This window comes from Neoarius graeffei, chromosome 17, assembly GCF_027579695.1.
Source record: "Neoarius graeffei isolate fNeoGra1 chromosome 17, fNeoGra1.pri, whole genome shotgun sequence".
Taxonomy (NCBI): Eukaryota; Metazoa; Chordata; class Actinopteri; order Siluriformes; family Ariidae; genus Neoarius; species Neoarius graeffei.
In genome coordinates, this window is record NC_083585.1 from 38,911,058 (window position 1) to 38,933,718 (window position 22,661).

Consider the following 22,661-nt stretch of genomic DNA (forward strand, 5'->3'; position numbering starts at 1 on the left):
AAAAGGAGCGAGATGCAGAAAACACCTTCACTATCCAGCGACGTAGGGCATTTACAGGGCGAGCAGAGGGAGAGGTATTTGCAAAAATTGAGGTTAGCAGGCTTAGAGAACGACGTTTACCTGCTTCCACCAGGATTGTTCACTGACGTACGCTCCGGCTTGCTCCCCCTCAAATTAAGCAGCGCGCTCCGGAACCTCAGCCGGAGCACTCCGGGAGCAAGCCGGAGCGCGCTCCGGAACCTCGGACGTTGGCTCCGGCAGCTATTTACACTGGATCCGGTGTAAATAGCTGCCGGATCATAATTACAGTAAACTAGTAAATACAGTAAAGGAAAAACTTGAGACTGAAAGGTTTTAACAGTCATCCAAATGACTGAACGTAAACATTGCTACAGTAACATACCAGCTACTATGTTGTTGACATTAGCTAGTCAACAATAGCTACTACAGAAGAACAAAGAGGTTACAATGGGTTATTTTAACCTATTTGGTTACACACTCGCCGCCACAGAATGTTAACAGCAATGTAATGCCTTTTCTGGCTAATTTTATTCGTCTTACCTCCAACAAAGTGGTCACTACACAAGCGCTGGTATGCCGAGGGCTGCCAATCTTTCCTGTTAATGGCCGCTATCCATCTTCTCCGTCGGGATCCGATAAAATGATAAACCTTGCCTTGTTTGTTGATGGTTACTACATCCAGGTGCACAACAATATAGTGGCATGATGGAAGTCTTGCTGAAAGTAAAAACTTTCTTTGCTGCCGTTCCTCAATGTTGGCTGTGGTAAACTACTGGTAGTACACGTCCAAAATGGCGGCCGCGTTTGTCGTGACGTCACGTGAAAAGGGTCCATATGTAGGGCTAGCTGTGCTTCTCTTCTCTTTGTTCATTGACCTTCTGTAAACAAGGTGATCACAGAAATACATCTACAGTCCAACTGAGACCTTGACCACAGCTCTGTCAGTCTGCCACGTATGATCACAGAAGGCACATAACTTGATTTTATTCATTACGTTGCTTTTTTTTTTTTTCAGTGGTTATGAAACAATTTGTATATTATTCTGCGGATTGCATAGCTCCGTAAATCTGACAAAGCAGTGTATATGATTTCATGTAACACTGGCTCACAAAGACACATTCAGTGCACTGTGGTAATCACTGTAATTATACATGAAATCATCCATTGTTTATCTTGAAAGTTTTGTTGAGAGCAGTATACAATAAGTAGCCTTTATGTTGGTTATATAATGGCCAAAAATCTTTCAGTTCCACCCACTATCACAGCTTGCTTGAGAGAGAGAGACTGTGTCTGTGTGTCTCACATGACACAATTCGAGCTAAGATATAAGCCCCACCCTTTCTCTGACAGCATTAAAAGCCCTGGAGTGACGTACCTTCTTATGCACCATGCCACAGGCTACAAAGGAAATAGAATGGCTTCTCTGGATATGATGAACAAAAACAAGATCGACAGAGAAACAATGGAGAGAAAATCTGACAGCGTAATACCTATTCTAGAAGGTATGTATACAAAAAATTATCTATATAAAAGTGATTCATCTGAGGATACTTCTGTGATAGCAGATAAGCTACAGTAAATCACTCGTGGTGTCAGTGTTTTTTCCCCAGTAGCTCATTTTTAAAATAGAGAAGGAGAACTTTAGTCTAATTTTATAATAGAAATGAATCCTAAACAGAAAGAGGAGTAACCTTTTGGTCTGTGAAACTTGCATAGTCATGCTCAGCAAATATAATTAATACTGCACTAGGCATTAGTTACTGTCTGGTTAATTGGGGATTAGTAAGATTTTACTGATTGCAGCGTGTACTGTAGTAATTATTGAGATGACGGCAGGTTAGAAGTCATGTATGCCATGGGGTTGGTTAGCATTCTTTAGAGAGTGGAATTACCTCGACTGTGTGCATGATGTACTGGTTTACAAATGAATACTATACACTGTGAAATTTATATAAAAACTGGCTGCACAATTTATAATAGTCACCAAGTTACACAGTGGTCACTGGAAGGAAGATCATTTTCAGACGTGTCAGTGAAGCAGCGGATACAGACTGTGATACTCGGCTTAACATGATAACCATGGCTGCATGTGACACAACGAAGCAGAAAAATCAATACTGCAACATCCAAGAACATTCAAACTTTTTCTTATTTTAAGTATTAATTCCCACACCTCAGTTAGACATAATAATAATAATAATAATACTACGAGCATTTTCAATTGCACAAGCTCAGGATTTGACCCCTCAGTCTTGTGCAGTGTGTTTACTTATCCATAGCAACAATATAACAATGACTTTAGGAGTGTGTCCTTAATTGTTAGTTGTGGTTCCTGGCAGTCTGAAGAGAAAAAAAACAACAACCTGTCATCACCGAATTTTAAAGTCACTTTCTCTCCTCATCAGATGACAACCCACATTCTTTGGGTTTCTGTGGCTGGATTTTAATCATCATCTCTATCATTTTCATCATAATATTGTTTCCTGTCTCCATATTCATGTGCATCAAGGTATGTTTAAGATCTAAAGTTAAAGGCTATAGTAGGATTGTGATTCCTGATAACCGTAATCTTCTAAATGTCGGACTCTCAGTGATTATACTGTACCACTATCTGTAGTCTGGAGTTTAAGAAAGCATAACTGACTCTGTTCTGCTCTCTGTGTGGAAAGATAGCCTTTGGATTACCTTTCAGAGTTTGAGGTGGTTTTATGCATTTTTAGATACACCATCATACTGATAGACAGATGGCATGGGGGGTGAAAATATTGGCAACTAGAAGGGTACTTGGTAGAGTGCATATCTCTGTCAAGCCACATATTCAGATTTGCATCAAAATCTAATCGATTGTTCTTCGGCCCATGGCCCGCTTTTCCTCAAAATTTCATGAAAATCTGTTCACTACTTTTTGAGTTACATTGGGAACAAACAAACAAACAAATGGAAGTGAAAACATAACCTCCTCCAACAAAGTTGGTGGAGGTAATTATGAAATTGAGAGAAAATTGTGTAAAAGTAATATAACTTTCTAAATGTTATTTCCGGTCTCCTAATTCAGCTCGTCCAGGAGTATGAGAGAGCTGTGATCTTTCGTTTGGGTCGCATCAGTGACAAGAAACCAAAAGGGCCAGGTATAACAGCACCTTCCGTTTATGAAACGGTTCTCATTGTTTAATGAATCTTTTAGAAATTAATTAATTCCTAAGTAATCTATTACTACCGTATATAAAGGCAGAGTATGTGGCATAGCAAATAAAATGGACAAGTTTTTAACCTTTTTTGTTTGTTGTTTGTTTATTTTGTTTCCACTGTTCTGCAGGAATGTTTTTTATCCTGCCATGTATTGATACTTTTACGAAGGTGGACTTGAGATCTAAGACATTTGCAATTCCACCTCAAGAGGTACGGTACAATGATTTTTGGACTAGAATTCAAGTCTCGGATTTGAAGCCGAGCTCAGCATCTGTCTCTCTAAACAGTGTGCATCTTTTCTCTGAGCACAGATTCTGACAAAGGATTCAGTGACGGTGTCTGTAGACGGTGTGGTTTACTTCCGGGTCAATGACCCCATCTTGTCTGTAGCTAATGTGAAAAATCCTGATGAGGCAACTTTCCTGCTGGCCCAGACCACACTGAGGAACGTCCTGGGCACGAGAAACCTGTCAGAAGTGCTATCAGATAGAGAGGGCATCTCCCAAAGCATGCAGGTTTGGAGAACATGATGTCTCACTGATGAACGTCTTATGATTTTATAGCAGTATAACCACATTCACTGGCCACTTTTAATAGGAACTGCCTGTACTTTCCTGAAATTATCCAAGAAATCCTCCAAGTAGAAGTATAAGATCATGCAGATACAGGTGAAGAGCGTCAGTTAATGTTTACTTCAAAGTTCAGAATGAGGAAAATATGTTATCTTACTGCCCTGTCACACTACGACGTTCTCACCAGCGTTCGAGTAACGTGTTGCGAAACGCAGAGGAACGTCGAGAACGTTAGAAAAAAGTTACAAGAAAGTTAGACGAGCGTCGGCAAATGTTGGGGAACGTCGAGGGACGTCGGCGAACGCTGAGGGTGAAAAATAGTTTTGGGTGTGCACAAAAATTCAGGACGTTCTATCAAAATGCTACTTACACGTTAGAGGAACGTTACACGAAAGTTTGCGGGCGTTACTCGAACGTTACTCGAAAGTCAGGACGTTCCCTGGACGCTAGGCAGACGCCGGCCCATTAGGGTCGAGTGTCCAGCGTGTGCCTAGCGCTTGGGTAACGCTTGCCTAACGCCTGTGTAACGTCCATCGAACGTCTGTCCAGCGTGTCGCCAACGTTTTTCAGCGTCCGCCGAGCGTTCTTAACGCTCATGTAACGCTCTTTCAACATCTTTCTAACGTCTGTCAGCGTCCTGAATTTTTCCAGCGTCTGTGTAACGTCCATGTAGCGTCCTTGTAACGCGCCTGTAACCTACTGGTAGCGTTCAGGAGCATTTGGCAGGCACTTGCCATATATTTATTAAAGGGGCTTGCAGAGGCCACCGACAGTCCTGTTGGAACTTTCACAGAGTGAAGACTTCAGAATAATGACAGACCAAGAGAAACACCAGTATGCTGTTGCTGCTCTCATGCATCACAACAACCTCCTGCAGTTGGCATTGCACCAGGTTAAGATGTCCAAGGCAGAGTCAAAGAAGAAAAGGAAGAGGAGAGGGAGAAAGAGCTGGGTGAGACCCTGGATAGGAAGGCGACCACAGTTTGGTGTTTATGACAAGCTGATGGCTGAACTCAGAGCTGAAGACCAAGCCTCCTTCCACAACTTCCTGCGCATGCCAGCAGTGATGTTTGATGAGCTGAGACAGAGAGTTGGTCCCAGGATCACCAAGAAGGACACTTGCTTTAGACCAGGCCTCGACCCTGGTATGAAGCTGGCCCTGACTTTGCGACACCTTGCCTCTGGTGACAGCTATGCTTCGCAGAAGTTTGCCTGGAGAGTACCTCACAACACACAGTCACTGGTGGTCAGAGAGGTTTGCCATGCCATACTGGATGAGTACCTGGATGAGATGCTGACCTGCCCCAGTACGCCAGAAGAGTGGAAGGAAGCACTAGATGGCAAGCATGTGGCCATTAGGTGTCCTGAAGAGAGTGGCTCCTTGTATTAAAACTACAAGGGGTTCTATTCCATCGTGTTGCTGGCCCTTGTGGATTCTGACTACAAGTTCCTGTGGGCAGATCTTGGAGGCCTGGGATCAGCATCCGATGCCCAGATCTACAACTCCAGTGAGCTGAAACATGGAGCTGAAGAAGACCTGCTTGGGTTTCCACAGCCTATACCTCTCCCACAAGACACTACAGATGTTCCATACTTCTTCATTGGAGATGACGCCTTTGCCCTGAGAGCCTACATGAGGAAGCCCTACAGTCTCCATGGTCTATCACAGGAGGAGCGCATTTTCAACTACAGACTGTCGAGAGCCAGGAGGGTCGTGGAGAACGCCTTTGGGATCCTTGCCAACAGGTTCCAGGTGATTCTTGGCACTATGCAGCACAAGCCAGAGACTGTGAAGCTGATAGTGAAGACCTGCTTGGTCCTTCACAACTTGATGAGGGTCAGATATCCAACGCTGCAGAACCAACAGCTGGACCAGCCAGAAGGTCCAGAAGAAGACTTTCTGCCTGGTGCCTGGAGAGATGGCTTCAATATGGAAGACACACAGGTTGTTGCAGGCCCCAACACTGCGACCAAGGAAGCCAAGAAGCAGAGGAACCTCATCAAGCACTGGGTCAACTCCTCAGCTGGGGCACTGGACTGGCAGGACAGGATGGTGTAGACCTGGACCCTAGTGTTGCAATGCAGAATGGACTTAATATAGACTATATTTTTTGGTAGACACAGCTTTTAGAAACTGAAATATTGTATGTGTAACGTACTTACAATGACTTATTTGTAGATAACAGTAATAATAAAAGTAATTGTGTGTGTCATTTCGAAGTAATTATTTTTACTGATCGCCCTATTTTTTTAGCCAATCTGTTCTAGGCACGATCTCTTTTTCAATTATTTATTTTACTGAGTTCCCGGTCGACCCCTTTTCACGTAACCAAACGTATAAAACAGTATTAATAAATGTCATAGTTGTATTTTGTATTGTTTTATTCTTTTTCATTTTTTTAACTTTTTTTTATTTTTTATTTTGTTTTTTTTTATTTTATTTTTTATTTTATTTTATATTTTACTTTTTATTTTATTTTGTTTTTATTTATTTTATTGTAAAATAAAAAGTAAAATAAAAAATAAAATAAAAAATATAAAATAAAATAAAAAATATAAAATAAAATAAATATAAAATAAAATACAAAGTAAAATATAAAATAAAAAAAAATAAAAAGTAAAATATATATTTTATTTTATATTTTTTATTTTATCTTTTATTTTACTTTTTTTTTCATTATTTTTTGGGGGGGTACAATATTATCTCATCTCATCTCATTATCTCTAGCCGCTTTATCCTTCTACAGGGTCGCAGGCAAGCTGGAGCCTATCCCAGCTGACTACGGGCGAAAGGCGGGGTACACCCTGGACAAGTCGCCAGGTCATCACAGGGCTGACACATAGACACAGACAACCATTCACGCTCACATTCACACCTACGGTCAATTTAGAGTCACCAGTTAACCTAACCTGCATGTCTTTGGACTGTGGGGGAAACCGGAGCACCCGGAGGAAACCCACGCGGACACGGGGAGAACATGCAAACTCCACACAGAAAGGCCCTCGCCGGCCCCGGGGCTCGAACCCAGGACCTTCTTGCTGTGAGGCGACAGCGCTAACCACTACACCACCGTGCCGCCCGGTACAATATTAAAAACAAGAAATTGAAAGTATCATGCAAGAAGCAGGCAAAGTTCAAACTATGTACAACATTTATTTACAGATTGCTAACAAAAAGTTCTAAGAGTCAGTCTCTGGGTCCACTGGTGGCTGTGGAGTGTTCAGCGTGTCATTCAGAGAGGTAGCCATGGACGGGGTGGCAACTGAAACTGGACTGTCCAGGGTGCTGAACAAGTCGCTGACACTGGCTGCTGTAGACACTCCGGTGGGGAACACGGTAACGTCCGTGGCGGCACAAGTGACAACCTGGGCTGGAGAGCTGCTGCCTTGGTTGCTCTGGTCCATGGTGTGTCTTGCAGAGCTGATGGCCATAGAGACGGAGGCATGGGTGGTGGCTGGTGCTGTCAGCGTATGGAAGACGGGAGAGTTCCTACTCTGTTGCTGGAAGAACCTTTGCGGCTGGAAGGACGAGTGAGGCTGCTGGAAGGACGAGTGAGGCTGCTGGAAGGACGAGTGAGGCTGCTGCTGGTGGTATCTGGCCATCCACTCCCTGTTCTGTGACTGCCAAGGAGTGCCAGTGGGCGGGTTGTCATGCCACTGGCTAGGGTCCGGCTGAAACATGTCGCTCTGGGCTTGCCTGGTGGTTGTGATGCCAGGAGGGGGGGCGGACCGACATCTAGCTGAGAAGGTAGGCAGGTCCTCCTCTTCCTCTTCAGTGTCTTCATCTATCAGCCGCGTGAGGATCATGTTGATGCTGGCCCTGGCCTTCTTGAACTTCTGGCTCGACATTGTGAGAAGGCTGTCCCTCACGTAGTTGGCAAAGGTCGACTCAGGGGTCACTGCTGGAGGCTGGAACAAACCCTTAAGTATAGCCTCTGACTCCTTGACTTTCTCCTGCAGGGTAGCCAACACGTCATCCTCGGTGGTGGTATCCTCATCCTGTCCAGATCTTCTGGGCCTCTTGGAACTGCTGCTGCTGGAGGCTGCTGTGGCAGGTGTGGAAGGTCTGGAAGGTATGGCAGTAGACTCCGTGATAGAAGGTCCAGATACCGGTAAATCCTCCTCCTGGACAGTTGCTGCAGCTGAGGCTCTGCTGGGTAGGATGGGCTTGGCTGGCTCCGGTCTGTGTCACACTACCTCCTGCAGGAATCTGAAGTTGCTGAGCACCCACTCGTCCCTCTCTGTTCTTCTTGGGGCACCGTCACCGCTCTTGTGCTTCATGAGTCTGGTGTTCTTATCCCGCAGTGACCGGAACCAGCCCTTCAAGTGCTTCACTGTCTTATGCATCTTCTCTGCCTGGGCCTCCCACAACTTCTCCTTGTTCGTAATCTTGTGGTAAGCCTGGAGCTTAGAGTCCCACAATGTCCGGTTCTCTTGTAACCACTCGACCATGATGGCCTCATCAGATTCAGAGAGGCTGTAGTTTATCCTGTCGCTCTTCTTCCTCTTGCCTCTGTCCTGTGAGGAGGCTGCTGACAAGCTTCTGGAGGAGGAGGAGGAGGAGGAGGAGGAGCAGCTAGACCCTGGAGACCCTGGAGAGGCTGGAGATGGCGACTGGGACCTGGAGGGGGTGATTGTTGCCCTCTTGTTCTTCGGCTGCTTCTGCTGCTGGCTGCCTGCTGGCTGGCTGTCAGCCTCGCTTTCAACAGGAGGGGGATGGACCTCTGCAGTGATGGAAACAACCTCCTGGCTGGGAGAGGATGCTGCTCATTGGCCCCTGCTGCTGCCCTGACCTCTGCTGCTGGCCCTCTTGCTCTTGGGAGGCATACTTCTTCGATGTTGACTGCGCGGTGGTTGAAATGGGAGTGATGCACTCTGGCCAAAAGCCCCCCTTTTATACTGCGCGTCCAGCCGCAGGTTGGCGAAACGTAACAGGAACGTCACACAAACGCTCCACGCGTTACTCGAACGCTACAGGAACGCTAGGCAGACGCTGTGGAAACGTCGAGAACGTCAGCTAGACGCTGGACAAACGTCGAGAACGTTACCTGGACGCAAGGCAGACACTACCCAAACGCTATGAGAACGCTATCAAAGCGCTGTGGACGCTATGAGAACGCTAGGTTTTGCTGCTATTTTCGACCACAAACGTCGCCTGACGCTGAGGGAACGTTGGCTGAGCGTTACCCAAGCGTTACAAGAACGTTACAACATCGTTGACCTAGAAACTTAATTTGAAGAACATCGACGTTTCTCAAATTTTTAAAAACGCAACCAAACGTCGAACAAAACACTATAGTGTGACAGGGCCAATAGTGACCTTGTTGGTGCCAGATGGGCTGGTTTGAGTATTTCAGTAACTACTTGGTTTTTCATGCACAGTGGTCTGTAGAGTTCACACAGAATGGTGCAAAAAACAAAAAGCATCCAGCGAGTGGCAGTTCTGTGGGCAGAAATGGAAGCTGAGACTACTGTTGGCCCAGGAGTATTTTTCCAACCTTCAGCTGTCTGGTTTCAGTGAGCCTGTGCCTCACTTTAGTCTCAGATTCCTGTACAAAGTTGATAGCAGTGGAACGCAGTGTGGTCTTCTGCTGCTGTAGCTCATCCGTCACAAGGTTTCACCTGTGCGTTCTGAGATGAGATATACAGTACCAATCAAAAGTTTGGACATACTTACTCATTACTATGAAGTTTAATAGTATAAAAAAAACAATTAAAATAAATGAGACATGTTAAAAACAGTTAAAATGGATCTCCAAGCAGATATGTGAGTATGGCAAACAAGTGCCTTGGTTGCATGTACAAATATAATTAAAAACTACTACTCTACTAATACACTCTTCCTGTCTGTATGCGATCTATCTTACTGGCAGATTGCCCTAGATGAGGCCACACATCCATGGGGTATCAGGGTGGAGCGAGTGGGGGTTAAAGACGTTAAACTCCCTCTTCAGCTCCAGAGAGCCATGGCAGCTGAGGCTGAAGCCTCCAGAGAGGCTCGCGCCAAGGTGAGTTTTATCGTCAGTCCCAAGTGCACAAAGCTTGAGAAAGGCAGGGTGACTCTCTTAAAACTAAGAGAAGCTTATTGTTATAAGAAGTTCCCAGACTTGTTTTGCAATACTTGTGTAAGGTTCAGTTATTCATAGTTCTGGTTCTCCATCCATCCATCTATCCATCTATGATGTACAATTTGACAGTATGCTAATGGTAGAGATAATGGTAAGTTTTTTGGTTTTTTGTTTTGTTTTGTTTTTATGGAAATGTCTCGCGAGAAGATCAGTACTGCTAAAGTTTCTATCCCTTCTCCCTTGACAGTTATACATGAATAAGTAAAAGGTTTTGGTCTTGGCAGTAAAACAATAGTGTTGAAGCTCCTGCTACACAATATTAGTGTGCAATCTTTGTATTTGTCCTTAAGCAAACCGTATGTTCACTTCTAATTAAATGGATGCACAATTCTAATCCGAGCAGGGTGTGTTCTGAATGCATAATGAAATTATCCTGATATTTCAGTCTGCCTTTTGTTTTGTGTTGTTTCTGAAGGTGATTGCAGCAGAAGGAGAGATGAATGCATCCCGGGCCTTAAAGGAGGCTTCTCTGGTGATTGCTGAGTCACCTTCAGCTCTACAGCTCCGCTACCTCCAAACACTCAACACCATTTCAGCTGAGAGGAACTCCACCATTATCTTCCCCCTGCCCATTGACTTCTTGCAGCACTTTATATCCCATAACTGATGCTAAATTCTAAGGCTGCAGTAACAGTTTGTACATGTCTTATCATTGTTTACATTCAGTCATTCCTGAATATCAAAGCTCAACTTTCTCTTACGTAGTCCTTTCTTCATAGCCTTTAAAATGGCATTATCATATTAAAAGGAAACAAAAAAGAGAAATGAAATGTGTGTGTGTGTGTGTGTGTGTGTGTGTGTGTGTGTGTGTGTGTTAATATAAATGTTTATATATGGATGCATTAAATGAATGTAACATGACAAGATTTTGCATAATTAAATTATATCATGACTCATTACTGTTTTCTTCATTCAGTTCTTTTGAGATGCTGTATTTATGGAAGTATCATAGAACATGATTATTTACAAAATATTTGCATAATTAAACAATATTGCACAAGCAAGAGTATGGTTATACTGAATATATACTGCCTGTGGCCTTGTGTCGGTAGCCGAATCACAGATGTGCAGGTATTCAGTATAATAACATGATTGCGAGTGTGATTATTTCTTTTATTTAAACATTTTACAAATAAGAAATTCATGTCCCATAACTGACATTTTGGACACAATATGGCCAAATAATTTGTTAATTTTTGTTCTACTAGTGGAAATATATCTCAAAGAAGCCACATTAACTTTATAGTCAGTCAGCTAGCTGACTAGTTACCTCGCAGTGATCTGTGCATTCCTGTTAAAGGCACAGCCGATGAAATTGGCTTCCCTTCTTTCTTTTGGTCTTCATCTGATGAGCTTTCATATTTGAAGTCAGAAAATTTTTCATGAAAAATGTATCATTTGCCATGTCTGATGATTATCGCTAACTCATTGTGTACATCCCTCTTGTGCCACCAAAAGAGCTCTGACCTATCGAGGCATGGACTCCACAAGACCTCTGAAGGTGGGTTGTGATATCTGGCACCAAGAAGTTAGCAGCAGGTCCTTTAAATCCTGTAAGTGATGAGGATCAGATTTATTTGTCCAGCACATCCCATTCATACTCAGTCAGATTGAGATCTGAGGGATTTGAGGCCAAGTCAACACCTTGAACTCTTTGTTCTGTTCCTGAAACCATTCCTGAGTAATTACATGGTGCATTATCCTGCTGAAAGAGGCCACTGCCATTAGAAGAAAAAGCCTTTATTTGTCACATGCACACTCAAGCACACAGTGAAATTCATCCTCTGCATTTAACCCATCTGAAGCAGTGAACACACACGCGCGCACACACCCAGAGCAGTGGGCAGCCATACTACAGCGCTCGGGGAGCAGTTGGGGGTTAGGTACTTTGCTCAAGGGGACTTCAGCCCAAGGCCATTACCATGAAGGGGTGTACTTGATTGGCAACAGTGTTTAGATATGTGATACATATGTGGTATGTGTCAAAGTAGCATGTACATGAATACCAGGCCCCAAGGTTTTCCAGCAGAACATTGTCCAGAGCATCACTCCACAAGACATGGTGGGAAGTCATGGCCTAATGGTTAGAGAAGTGGTTTTAGGACCAAAAAGTTGTTGGTTCGATTCCCTGCACCAGCATGAATGGCTGAAGTGCCCTTGAGTAAGTGGGCATGTTGTACTCTGGATAAGAGCATCTGCTAAATGCCATTAATGTACTGTAATATAATCAAGTTCCTCCACTGCCTAGCCTTATTCCCATAGTGCATTACCTCTTCACACTGACTGTCCATATGATGTAAAAGAAAACATGATTCATCTGACCAAGGCACATTCCTCCATGGTCTGTTGCTCTTTCCTATTGTAGTCACTGTAGTGGGTACTCTGCAAGCTATGATGCAATGTGTGTCCTCATACCTTTCTGCCATAGCCAGCATTAACTTTTTCAGCAATTTGTACAGCACCTCTTCTGTGGGATTGGTGCAGATGTGCTAACCTTCAATCCCCACGTGCATCAATGAGCCTTGGGCAACTATGACCATGTTGCCAATTCCCCTGTTGTCCTCGTTTGGACCATTTTTAGTAGGTACTGCGTACTAGGAACACCCCAAAAGACCTGCCATTTTGGAGATACTGTGACCACGTTGTCTAGCAATCACAATTTGGCCCTTGTCAAAGTCGCTCAGATCCTTATGCTTGCCCATTTTTCCTGCTTCCAACACATCAACCTCAAGAACTGACTGCTCATTTGCTGCCTTATGTATCCCAGCATGCACTCCCCTCTTTCACAACTTGAAAATGTTTGTTATCTTGTAGAGAGTCCACTCTCTGGTTTGTCCTAATTATCAAAGATAATGATATGCCAAAATACAAGCAGGGGATACTGTGATATATGGAGGTAGGTTATTAAATAATATATAATAATACTGGTCTTGTGCTATCTTCTGATATATTATTTTCCTTGCCTGGTGAATAGTGTTTCTCTTGGAGGTAGGTGAACAGAACACATCTGTTTGGTTTTTGGGTGTTTGATTTGCATAGCTCTGTCTACACAGATCATCAGGTCAAATACAGTATTTCACTGCTGATAATTAGGAGTTGAATGTGAATAGTGCAGAGTGGTTTTTGCTTCATAGCCCCAGGGATCCTTGTTCAATCCAGAGCTCAGGTTACTGTCTGTGCAGAGATTCTGTGCATATTGTCCCTGGGTCTGTGTGGGCTTCCAGTTTCCTCCTACCTTCCAGAAACTTCAATATGCTAAATAGCAAAATTGTGAATAAGTGAATATTGTGAATAGTCCAGGGACCTGACCACTAAATATTAATGAATTAATCTGCCTCTTGCTGCTATACATTTTGATGCTGGCTTTTATATATGTATTTATATGTACATACATTCATGGTATTTGATAGATGTGCTTATCCAGGGTAACTTTTTTTTTTTTTAAATCTCATTTATATAACTGAGCAGGAGAGGTTTAAGGTCCTTGCTCAAGGGCCCAGCAGTGGTGGGATTTTAACTCTGGCCCTTCAGTAGTCTAAACTCTTAACTTCTGCACTACCCCTGGTACTTTTTTTTAAAAATCTTGACTGAGTCATGGCTTTGAAGGAACTGACCTAAAATATGGATTTAATATTTATACATGGATTTCTGTAAAGCTGCTTTGTAACAATGTCCAAAGTTAAAAGTGCTACATACCAGTCGAAATTTTGGACACACATTCTAATTAAATGTTTTTTCTTTATTTTCATTAATTAAAACACTTCATGTCTTAATGATGGATGTTGTTTCTCTTTACTTAGTTGGGCGATTCTTGACATAATATAGATTACTCCAGTTGTTGAATAGGGCTATTTACTGTATTTTTATTATTTACTATTTACTGTTTGATCGCAAACACATTAAGAAGGCAAGAAATTTCACTAATTAACTTTTGACGAGGCACCTGTTAATTGAAAAGCATTCCAGGTGACGACCTCATGAAGTTGGTTAAGATAATGCTAATAGTGTGCAAAGCGTCATCAAGATAAATGGTGGCTACTTTGAAGAATCTAAAATATGAAATATATATTTTTGAGACTATTTTTATGATATAATTCCATATATGTTATTTCATAGTTTTGATGTCATCAGTATTGTTCGACAATGTAGAAATTAGTCAAAATGCAGAAAAACCTATGAATGAGTAGGGGTGTCCAAACTTTTGACTGGTACTGTTCATAAAATCAAATCAAAAATACAAAGTTATGATACGGTGTTCTTTTATTTAGTAATTTATAAACCAATACATTAATTGAATGTAGTGGATCATACATAGCTGCTGCCTGCTGTTATATTATTATAGGCTTAATTAATTTAAGATTCTTGTAAACTGTAAATAATGATCTCGCTCATTCTTTTAAAAGTGCCTGATCCATGGTCTTGAATTTAAAATTAATTCCAACTGTGCCATATATACAAAAAGATTTCTCTGAATATGTTCTAGCTCCAAACTGTAATCTAAACTATACTGTACATAGTTTACATCAACTTCATTCAACAAAATCACAGCTTTAAGACATGCTCTCTCTTTTCAGAAAAAAAATTAACAAATATAAACCTTACAACATAAATTAAGACCAAGAAAATGAGATGGAATAATGCACAATTCAACTCTTAACTTAATTCAGAAGCTAGTTTTAAAATGAAAATTAATGTCTATGGAATTCACACACACACACACACACACTGGTATCAAAATAATAACAAGCAACTAGAAAACTGGATACAGTCTAATTTCAAAGTTTGACACAGATGGATCAAATATGAAATCATGAAAATGTTAAACAATATTTCTCCATCTCTCTTGATTTCCCCACAGTATGTTTACCTGATATATTGTTCTTGGGTGATTTGTATTTTACATAATATATATCACAATTTCATCCATGTGAAATGTGTAAGCTGTATGAGAAGTTAAAATCATTTATTGTTGTTGCTATTATTTGTACATCTATAGAATTTAAGAGCCTTCAAAAGAACCATCTTAACCTGAGATTAATTTCTGAATGGGACAAATGATAATGATACACAATATAAAATGCAATAAATACAAAAATAACAATACTGAGCTCAACACTGAGAATGAGACAACATAAGCTGTTTTAGCTTTGGAGGTTTGCAGAATTGATAAAAACGAGTCAACACTGACCAGAGATATTGTCTGGTTGAGCTTAATACAATATTCAATGTCACAATGTAAAACCCACATTAATAATAGAAAGTATAAGTACACTTACTGTATACTGACATTTGCAAATAAATGACACCATTCATGATTATAATAAATTAACTTAAAACATAAAGGAGTGAAATACTTTACCTTTGCATTCCCACCTTTACTTTCATACCAGCACATCACTCATATAGGTTCAGGTATTTGAAATGAGTCTACAGTGCCAATTTTCAATGAATTATTCATCATTTGTTTCACTGAATTGTGGCACAAGCAATGGAAATAGGTTAATGTATCTTGCTAACTGATAACCCTTTGGATATCTTTGTAAACTGATTCAATGCCTAGTTATTAAACCCTTTGTGAGCTGCTTTGTGTGTGTTTTTGTAACAGGGAAAACAGAACAAAATGTGAATTTGATGTTCAAATAATAAAACGCCTCAATGAAGATTAGATATGGCTTTGAGTTTGTACAGTATATCCTGAAAGTCTCTGTGGTTAACCAGAAGCACAGCTAACACAGCATCATTTCAAGAAGTGAGCTCTTACAGTGCTAAAGTACTTACCATGCTAGCAAAACATCCAGATTTTTTTTGGGGGGGGGGCTAACTTTTAAACTTAATGTTACACAATAACATTTAGTTTCCTGACACTGTCAGCATGTCATGTTTGACAGACAATAGTACATTGCTGAAAATTTAAGCATGCTAGCAGTTTTGGCATAATGTACTGTAGCTTAAGTGCTAACATTGTGGTAATAGCAATATGGTATATGTTGCTATAGCTTTACATTAGCTTAGCAACATTCCAATGCCTCCTGCACATGATGAAATCTCTTCAGTGTTGCTTTAGCAGGTAAATGGTATAGAAATACAATATCTGTTCAACTGGAAGATGTGTGGCAGGAGGTTTGTTCAGTTCCACACAGCAGTGACAGTTTTCCTTAATAAGCGAACATGAAGGTCTGTAAACATTACTGACTGAAGATGAAGGCATGAAGATTTTTTTTTTTTACTGAGAAGGTTTATGAACTTCCTGATTCTGAAGTCCATTGGCAAAATGTAAAAAGACTTTTTATATTTTGCCTTTCCCACTTGACATTAGTGTTGCCACCTGTCCCGGTTTTTCCTGATTGTCCCGGATTTCCATGGTCTGTCCTGGAAAAAAATAATAAAAATCCGGGACACTGAATGTCCCGGTTTTTTGTACATGATGGGCAAAATGTGTATTTCAACTTGCGAGCCAGCTGAGAACCAGTTTGCTTTTCCATAGCTCGCCGTGCTAAGCGGAGCCACGTCATTACGTCGCTGAATACGTCATTACGTCGCTGTAAACGTCACTTACGTCACTGTATACGTCAGTTACGGCGCTACGTTTACATAAAGCTTGGTGCGAATATCAAAGCAAAAACAACACGGAAGAAGAAGCAGCAGCAACAACAACAACAATAATTAAAGCCGCAAGCGGCCTCGACGGGCCCTCGCGCCAGCGGCCAAGGGGGGCGGGGGCATCCGTCCCCGCGAAATACCTTCCACAGCTTCTTCGGCAAGAGACATTACTCCCGCAATGGCGACAAAGCACAGAATTGGACACATGGCAACGATAGGGTCTCGCACTGAATGGTGCTCGGGCCCTAATAATAATAGCGCCCCAATAAGGGTCTTGTAAAGAGTTTGCTTGCCAAGTTTGACAAATCAGAAGCTGCAATATCATTTCTGCCATAACCAGCACCCCCAGGGGCGAAAGTGCACAAAATTTTGCGTACATGTCAGGTGAGCTATGAAGAGTTTGCGTATCAAGTTTGATGACAATTGAGTAATTAGAAGATGAGATATAGATTTTTGAAGAATAAAATTTTTGGTTTTTCCCATGTCAGTAGGTGGCGCTATGCTGTACATGAGCGATTATGAGTTGGAGAAATAAGTGTCTACAACAGCAATGCACTAGCACAAGGTAGTGGTGTGAAGGAAAAGCGTTATGGAATAATTAACCAAAAGCCCGTTTTGGAGCAATTGCGTTGGCCAAAAACAGCGCCCCCCATGGACGAAAATTCCGAAAAGGTGGTATACATGACATGGGAGGTAGTAAGAGGGTGGCCGTGTAGTTTGACCAAGTTTGAGGAAAGATTGGAATTTTTGCCCAAAAATAGCGCCCCCAGTGGCGAAATAGCACAGAAAGTGGGTAACATGTCAGAAGCCCAATGAGTGATCTGCGTGTGAAGTATGAGCTGTTTTGAGCAAGTAGAAGATTTGTTATGAATTTTAAAGCATGTAAAATGTTGCATCGAAAATTGATTGACGTATAACTTCTGAACGGTTTATGCTACGTGAAACCTATTTAGTAAGTTTTGTCAGCCATGTCTGTAGATGATGTGTATCAATTTTGGTGACATTCCTATGAACGGTCTAGGAGGAGTTGCGCCGTCTTCGTGGCCATGCACTTCGCACAAAAGTGAAATTACCTCACTTCCTGTTGGGCATGTGTAATGCATTGGCATTACAATTTTGTCCGGCTTAGTGAGATACATATGCGTACCAAATGGCATGCCAGTACTACAAACTACATGGCAACCAGGCACCTTAATGCGGGAGGCCAAATTCACAACGAGTTAGGGGGCGCTATAGAGGCCCTGAGGCCCGCCTGGATCTGGGCTTCTGGTTCTCAGTAGCGGTGGCATTCTAAGAAAAAGGAGCCAAATTTCGTGCGTTGTCGACAATGGCAAGCGCCCCAAAAAGGGTCTTGTAAAGAGTTTGCTTGGCAAGTTTGAGAAATCAGAAGCTGCAATATCATTTCTGCCACAACCAGCACCCCCAGGGGCAAAAGTGCACAAAATTTGGCGTAGACGTCAGGTGAGCTATGAAGAGTTTGCGTATGAAGTTTGATGACAATTGAGTAAATAGAAGATGAGATATAGATTGTTGAAGAATAAATTTTTTGGTTTTTCCCATGTCAGAAGGTGGCGCTATGCTGTACATGAGCGAGTATGAGTTGGAAAAAAAAGTGTCTACAACAGCAACGTACTGTCACAAGGTAGTGGTGTGAAGGAAAAGCATAATGGAATTATTTACCAAAAACCCGTTTTGGAGCAATTGCGTCGGCCAAAAACAGCGCCCCCCATGGACGAAAATTTCCAAAACGTGGTGTACATGACATGGGAGGTAGTAAGAGGGTGGCCGTGAATTTTGACCAAATTTGAGGAAAGATTGGAATTTTTGCCCAAAAATAGCGCCCCCAGTGGCGAAATGTGACAGAAATTGGGTAACATGTCAGAAGCCACATGAGTGATCTGCGTATGAAGTATGAGCAGTTTTGAGCAATTAGAAGATTTGTTATGAATTTTTAAGCATGTAAAATTTTGAAGTGAAAAATGATGGACGCATAACTTCTGAACAGTTGATCCTACGTGAAACCTATTTAGTAACTTTTGTCAGCCATGTCTGTAGATGATGTGTATCAATTTTGGTGACATTCCTATGAACGGTCTAGGAGGAGTTGCGCCGTCTTCGTGGCCATGCATTTCGCACAAAAGTGAAATGACCTCACTTCCTGTTGGGCGTGGCTAATGCATTGGCATTACATTTTTGTCCGGCTTAGTGAGATACATATGCCTACCAAATGGCATGCCAGTACTACAAACTATATGGCAACCAGGCACCGTAATGCGGGAGGCCAAAATCACAACGACTTAGGGGGCGCTATAGAGGCCCTGAGCCCCGGCCAAGTTTGGGCTTTTGGTTCTGAGTAGCGGTGGCAATTCTCGGAACTGGTGCCAAATTTTGTGCGTTTTCGCCCATGGCAAGCGCCCCGAAAATGGCCCAACAGCGGAGAAAAATAAAGAAGAAGACGGAAGAAGAATAATTAAAGCCGCAAGCGGCCTCGACGGGCCCTCGCGCCAGCGGCCAAGGGGGGCGGGGGCATGCGTCCCTGCGAAAAACATTCCACAGCTTCTTCGGCAAGAGACATTACTCCCACAATGGCGACAAAGCACAGAATTGGACACAGAGTACACGGTGCGCTGAGATGTTGTCAGGGACAGAACATTTTATGCCATGGCTTTCCAACCAAATTAATGTATTTACCTCATCAGTCACCAAGCTATAGCTACAAAGGATTGTCTTCTGTTAGACATCTATTAGTCTGTATGTAACGCTACAACACTTGCTCCCGACTGCCTACCCATTCCCCACAAGTCATGTGTGTTAAAGGCAACCAAAACAACATACTCCTGGTGCCTCATGATTGTAAACACCTCTCCTGCAACTGCTACAGCGCAATGAGCGCCCCCAGTGGTGAAAGTTCACCAAATTTGGTACACATGTCACGGGACCTATGAAGAGTTGTTGTGTCAAGTTTGATCAAGTTTGACCAATCAGAAGCCGAGATATAAATTGTTGCCTGAAAACAGTGCCCCCAGTGGCAAAAGGTCACAAAATTTGGGAGATATGTCAGGTGACCTGTTAAGAGTGTGCGTATCAAGTTTGATCAAGATTGAGTAAGTAGAAGATGAGATATTGATTTTTGAAGAATAAATGTTTTGGTTTTTCCCATGTCAGTAGGTGGCGCTATGCTGTACATGAGCGATTATGAGTTGGAAAAATAAGTGTCTACAACAGCAACGTACTATCACAAGGTAGAGGTGTGAAGGAAAAGCATTATGGAAGTATTTACCAAAAACCCGTTTTGGAGCAATTGCGTCGGCCAAAAACAGCGCCCCCCATGGACGAAAATACCCAAAATGTGGTGTACATGACATGGGAGGTAGTAAGAGGGTGGCCGTGAAGTTTGACCAAATTTGAGGAAAGATTGGATTTTTTTGCCCAAAAATAGCGCCCCCAGTGGCGAAATATCACAGAAATTGGGTAGCATGTCAGAAGCCCAATGCGTGATTTGCGTGTGAAGTATGAGCAGTTTTGAGCCATTAGAAGATTTGTTATGAATTTTTAAGCATGTAAAATTTTGCATTGAAAATTGATTGACGTATAACTTCTGAACGGCTCATCCTACGTGAAACGTATTTAGGAACTTTTGTCAGCCATGTCTGTAGATGATGTCTATCAATTTTGGTGACATTCCCCTGAACGGCCTAGGAGGAGTTGCGCCGTCTTCGTGGCCATGCATTTCGCACAAAAGTGAAATTACCTCACTTCCTGTTGGGCGTGGCTAATGCATTGGCATTACATTTTTGTCCGGCTTAGTGAGATACATATCCGTACCAAATGGCATGCCACTACTACAAACTACATGGCAACCAGGCACCTTTATGCGGGAGGCCAAAATCACAACGACTTAGGGGGCGCTATAGAGGCCTTGAGGCCCGCCTGGATCTGGGCTTCTGGTTCTCAGTAGCAGTGGCAGTCTAAGAAAAAGGAGCCAAATTTCGTGCGTTGTCGACCATGGCAAGCGCCCCAATAAGGGTCTTGTAAAGAAATTGATTTGCCAAGTTTGACAAATCAGAAGCTGCAATATCATTTTTGCCATAACCAGCACCCCCAGGGGCAAAAGTGCACAAAATTTGGCGTATATGTCAGGTGAGCTATGAAGAGTTTGCGTATGAAGTTTGATGACAATTGAGTAAATAGAAGATGAGATATAGATTTTTGAAGAATACATTTTTTGATTTTTCCCATGTCAGTAGGTGGCGCTATGCTGTACATGAGCGATAATGAGTTGGAAAAATAAGTGTCTACAACAGCAACGTACTATCACAAGGTAGTGGTGTGAAGGGAAAGCATTATGGAATTATTTACCAAAAACCCGTTTTGGAGCAATTGCGTCGGCCAAAAACAGCGCCCCCCATGGACGAAAATTCCCAAAATGTGGTACACATGACATGGGAGGTAGTAAGAGGGTGGCCGTGAAGTTTGACCAAATTTGAGGAAAGATTGGATTTTTTGCCCAAAAATAGCGCCCCCAGTGGCGAAATATCACAGAAAATGGGTAACATGTCAGAAGCCCAATGAGTGATTTGCGTGTGAAGTATGAGCAGTTTTGAGCAATCAGAAGATTTGTTATGAATTTTTAAGCATGTAAAATTTTGCATCGAAAATTGATTGACGTATAACTTCTGAACGGTTTATCCTACGTGAAACGAATTCAGAAACTTTTGTCAGCCATGTCTGTAGATGATGTCTATCAATTTTGGTGACATTCCTATGAACGGCCTAGGAGGAGTTGCGCCGTCTTCGTGGCCATGCATTTCGCACAAAAGTGAAATTACCTCACTTCCTGTTGGGCGTGGCTAATGCATTGGCATTACATTTTTGTCCAGCTTAGTGAGATACATATGCGTACCAAATGGCATGCCACTACTACAAACTACATGGCAACCAGGCACCTTAATACGGGAGGCCAAAATCACAACGACTTAGGGGGCGCTATAGAGGCCTTGAGGCCCGCCTGGATCTGGGCTTCTGGTTCTCAGTAGCGGTGGCAGTCTAAGAAAAAGGAGCCAAATCTCGTGCGTTGTCGACCATGGCAAGCGCCCCAGTAAGGGTCTTGTAAAGAGTTTGCTTGCCAAGTTTGACAAATCAGAAGCTGCAATATCTTTTTTGCCATAACCAGCACCCCCAGGGGCGAAAGTGCACAAAATTTGGCGTACATGTCAGGAGAGCTATGAAGAGTTTGCGTATGAAGTTTGATGACAATTGAGTAAATAGAAGATGAGATATAGATTTTTGAAGAATAAATTTTTTGGTTTTTCCCATGTCAGTAGGTGGCGCTATGCTGTACATGAGCGATAATGAGTTGGAAAAATAAGTGTCTACAACAGCAACGTACTATCACAAGGTAGTGGTGTGAAGGAAAAGCATTATGGAATTATTTACCAAAAACCCGTTTTGGAGCAATTGCGTCGGCCAAAAACAGCGCCCCCCATGGACGAAAATACCCAAAACGTGGTATACATGACATGGGAGGTAGTAAGAGGGTGGCCGTGAAGTTTGACCAAATTTGAGGAAAGATTGGATTTTTTGCCGAAAAATAGCGCCCCCAGTGGCGAAATATCACAGAAATTGGGTACCATGTCAGAAGCCCAATGAGTGATTTGCGTGTGAAGTATGAGCAGTTTTGAGAAATCAGAAGATTTGTTATGAATTTTTAAGCATGTAAAATTTTGCATCGAAAATTGATTGACGTATAACTTCTGAACGGTTTATCCTACGTGAAACGTATTTAGTAACTTTTGTCAGCCATGTCTGTAGATGATGTGTATCAATTTTGGTGACATTCCTATGAACGGTCTAGGAGGAGTTGCGCCGTCTTCGTGGCCATGCATTTCGCACAAAAGTGAAATTACCTCACTTCCTGTTGGGTGTGGCTAATGCATTGGCATTACATTTTTGTCCGGCTTAGTGAGATACATATGCGTACCAAATGGCATGCCACTACTACAAACTACACGGCACCCAGGCACCTTAAAGCGGGAGGCCAAAATCACAACGACTTAGGGGGCGCTATAGAGGCCCTGAGCCCTGGCCAAGTTTGGGCTTTTGGTTCTGAGTAGCGGTGGCAATTCTCGGAACTGGTGCCAAATTTGGTGCG

General features: G+C 42.4%; 1 protein-coding gene across 1 annotated transcript; it reads left to right on the top strand.

The window, feature by feature from the left end:
- Nucleotides 1-1,324: 1,324 nt before the first annotated feature.
- LOC132901153 (stomatin-like) lies at nt 1,325-10,806 on the top strand. The gene is made up of 7 exons (XM_060943504.1): nt 1,325-1,523; nt 2,427-2,530; nt 3,077-3,149; nt 3,338-3,420; nt 3,522-3,725; nt 9,656-9,790; nt 10,326-10,806. Exons 1-7 carry the CDS (start codon nt 1,325-1,327, stop codon nt 10,515-10,517), a joined length of 990 nt encoding a protein of 329 aa, XP_060799487.1. The 3' UTR covers nt 10,518-10,806.
- The last annotated feature ends 11,855 nt before the right edge of the window (nt 10,807-22,661 follow it).

Excerpts from the sequence above, each read along its gene's own strand:
- LOC132901153 (XM_060943504.1), top strand. The coding sequence starts at position 1,325 with ATGACACAATTCGAGCTAAGATATAAGCCCCACCCTTTCTCTGACAGC. Across the intron at positions 1,524-2,426 it reads CGTAATACCTATTCTAGAAG|ATGACAACCCACATTCTTTG; the intron begins GTATGTATACAA and ends TCTCCTCATCAG. Across the intron at positions 9,791-10,325 it reads CCAGAGAGGCTCGCGCCAAG|GTGATTGCAGCAGAAGGAGA; the intron begins GTGAGTTTTATC and ends TTGTTTCTGAAG.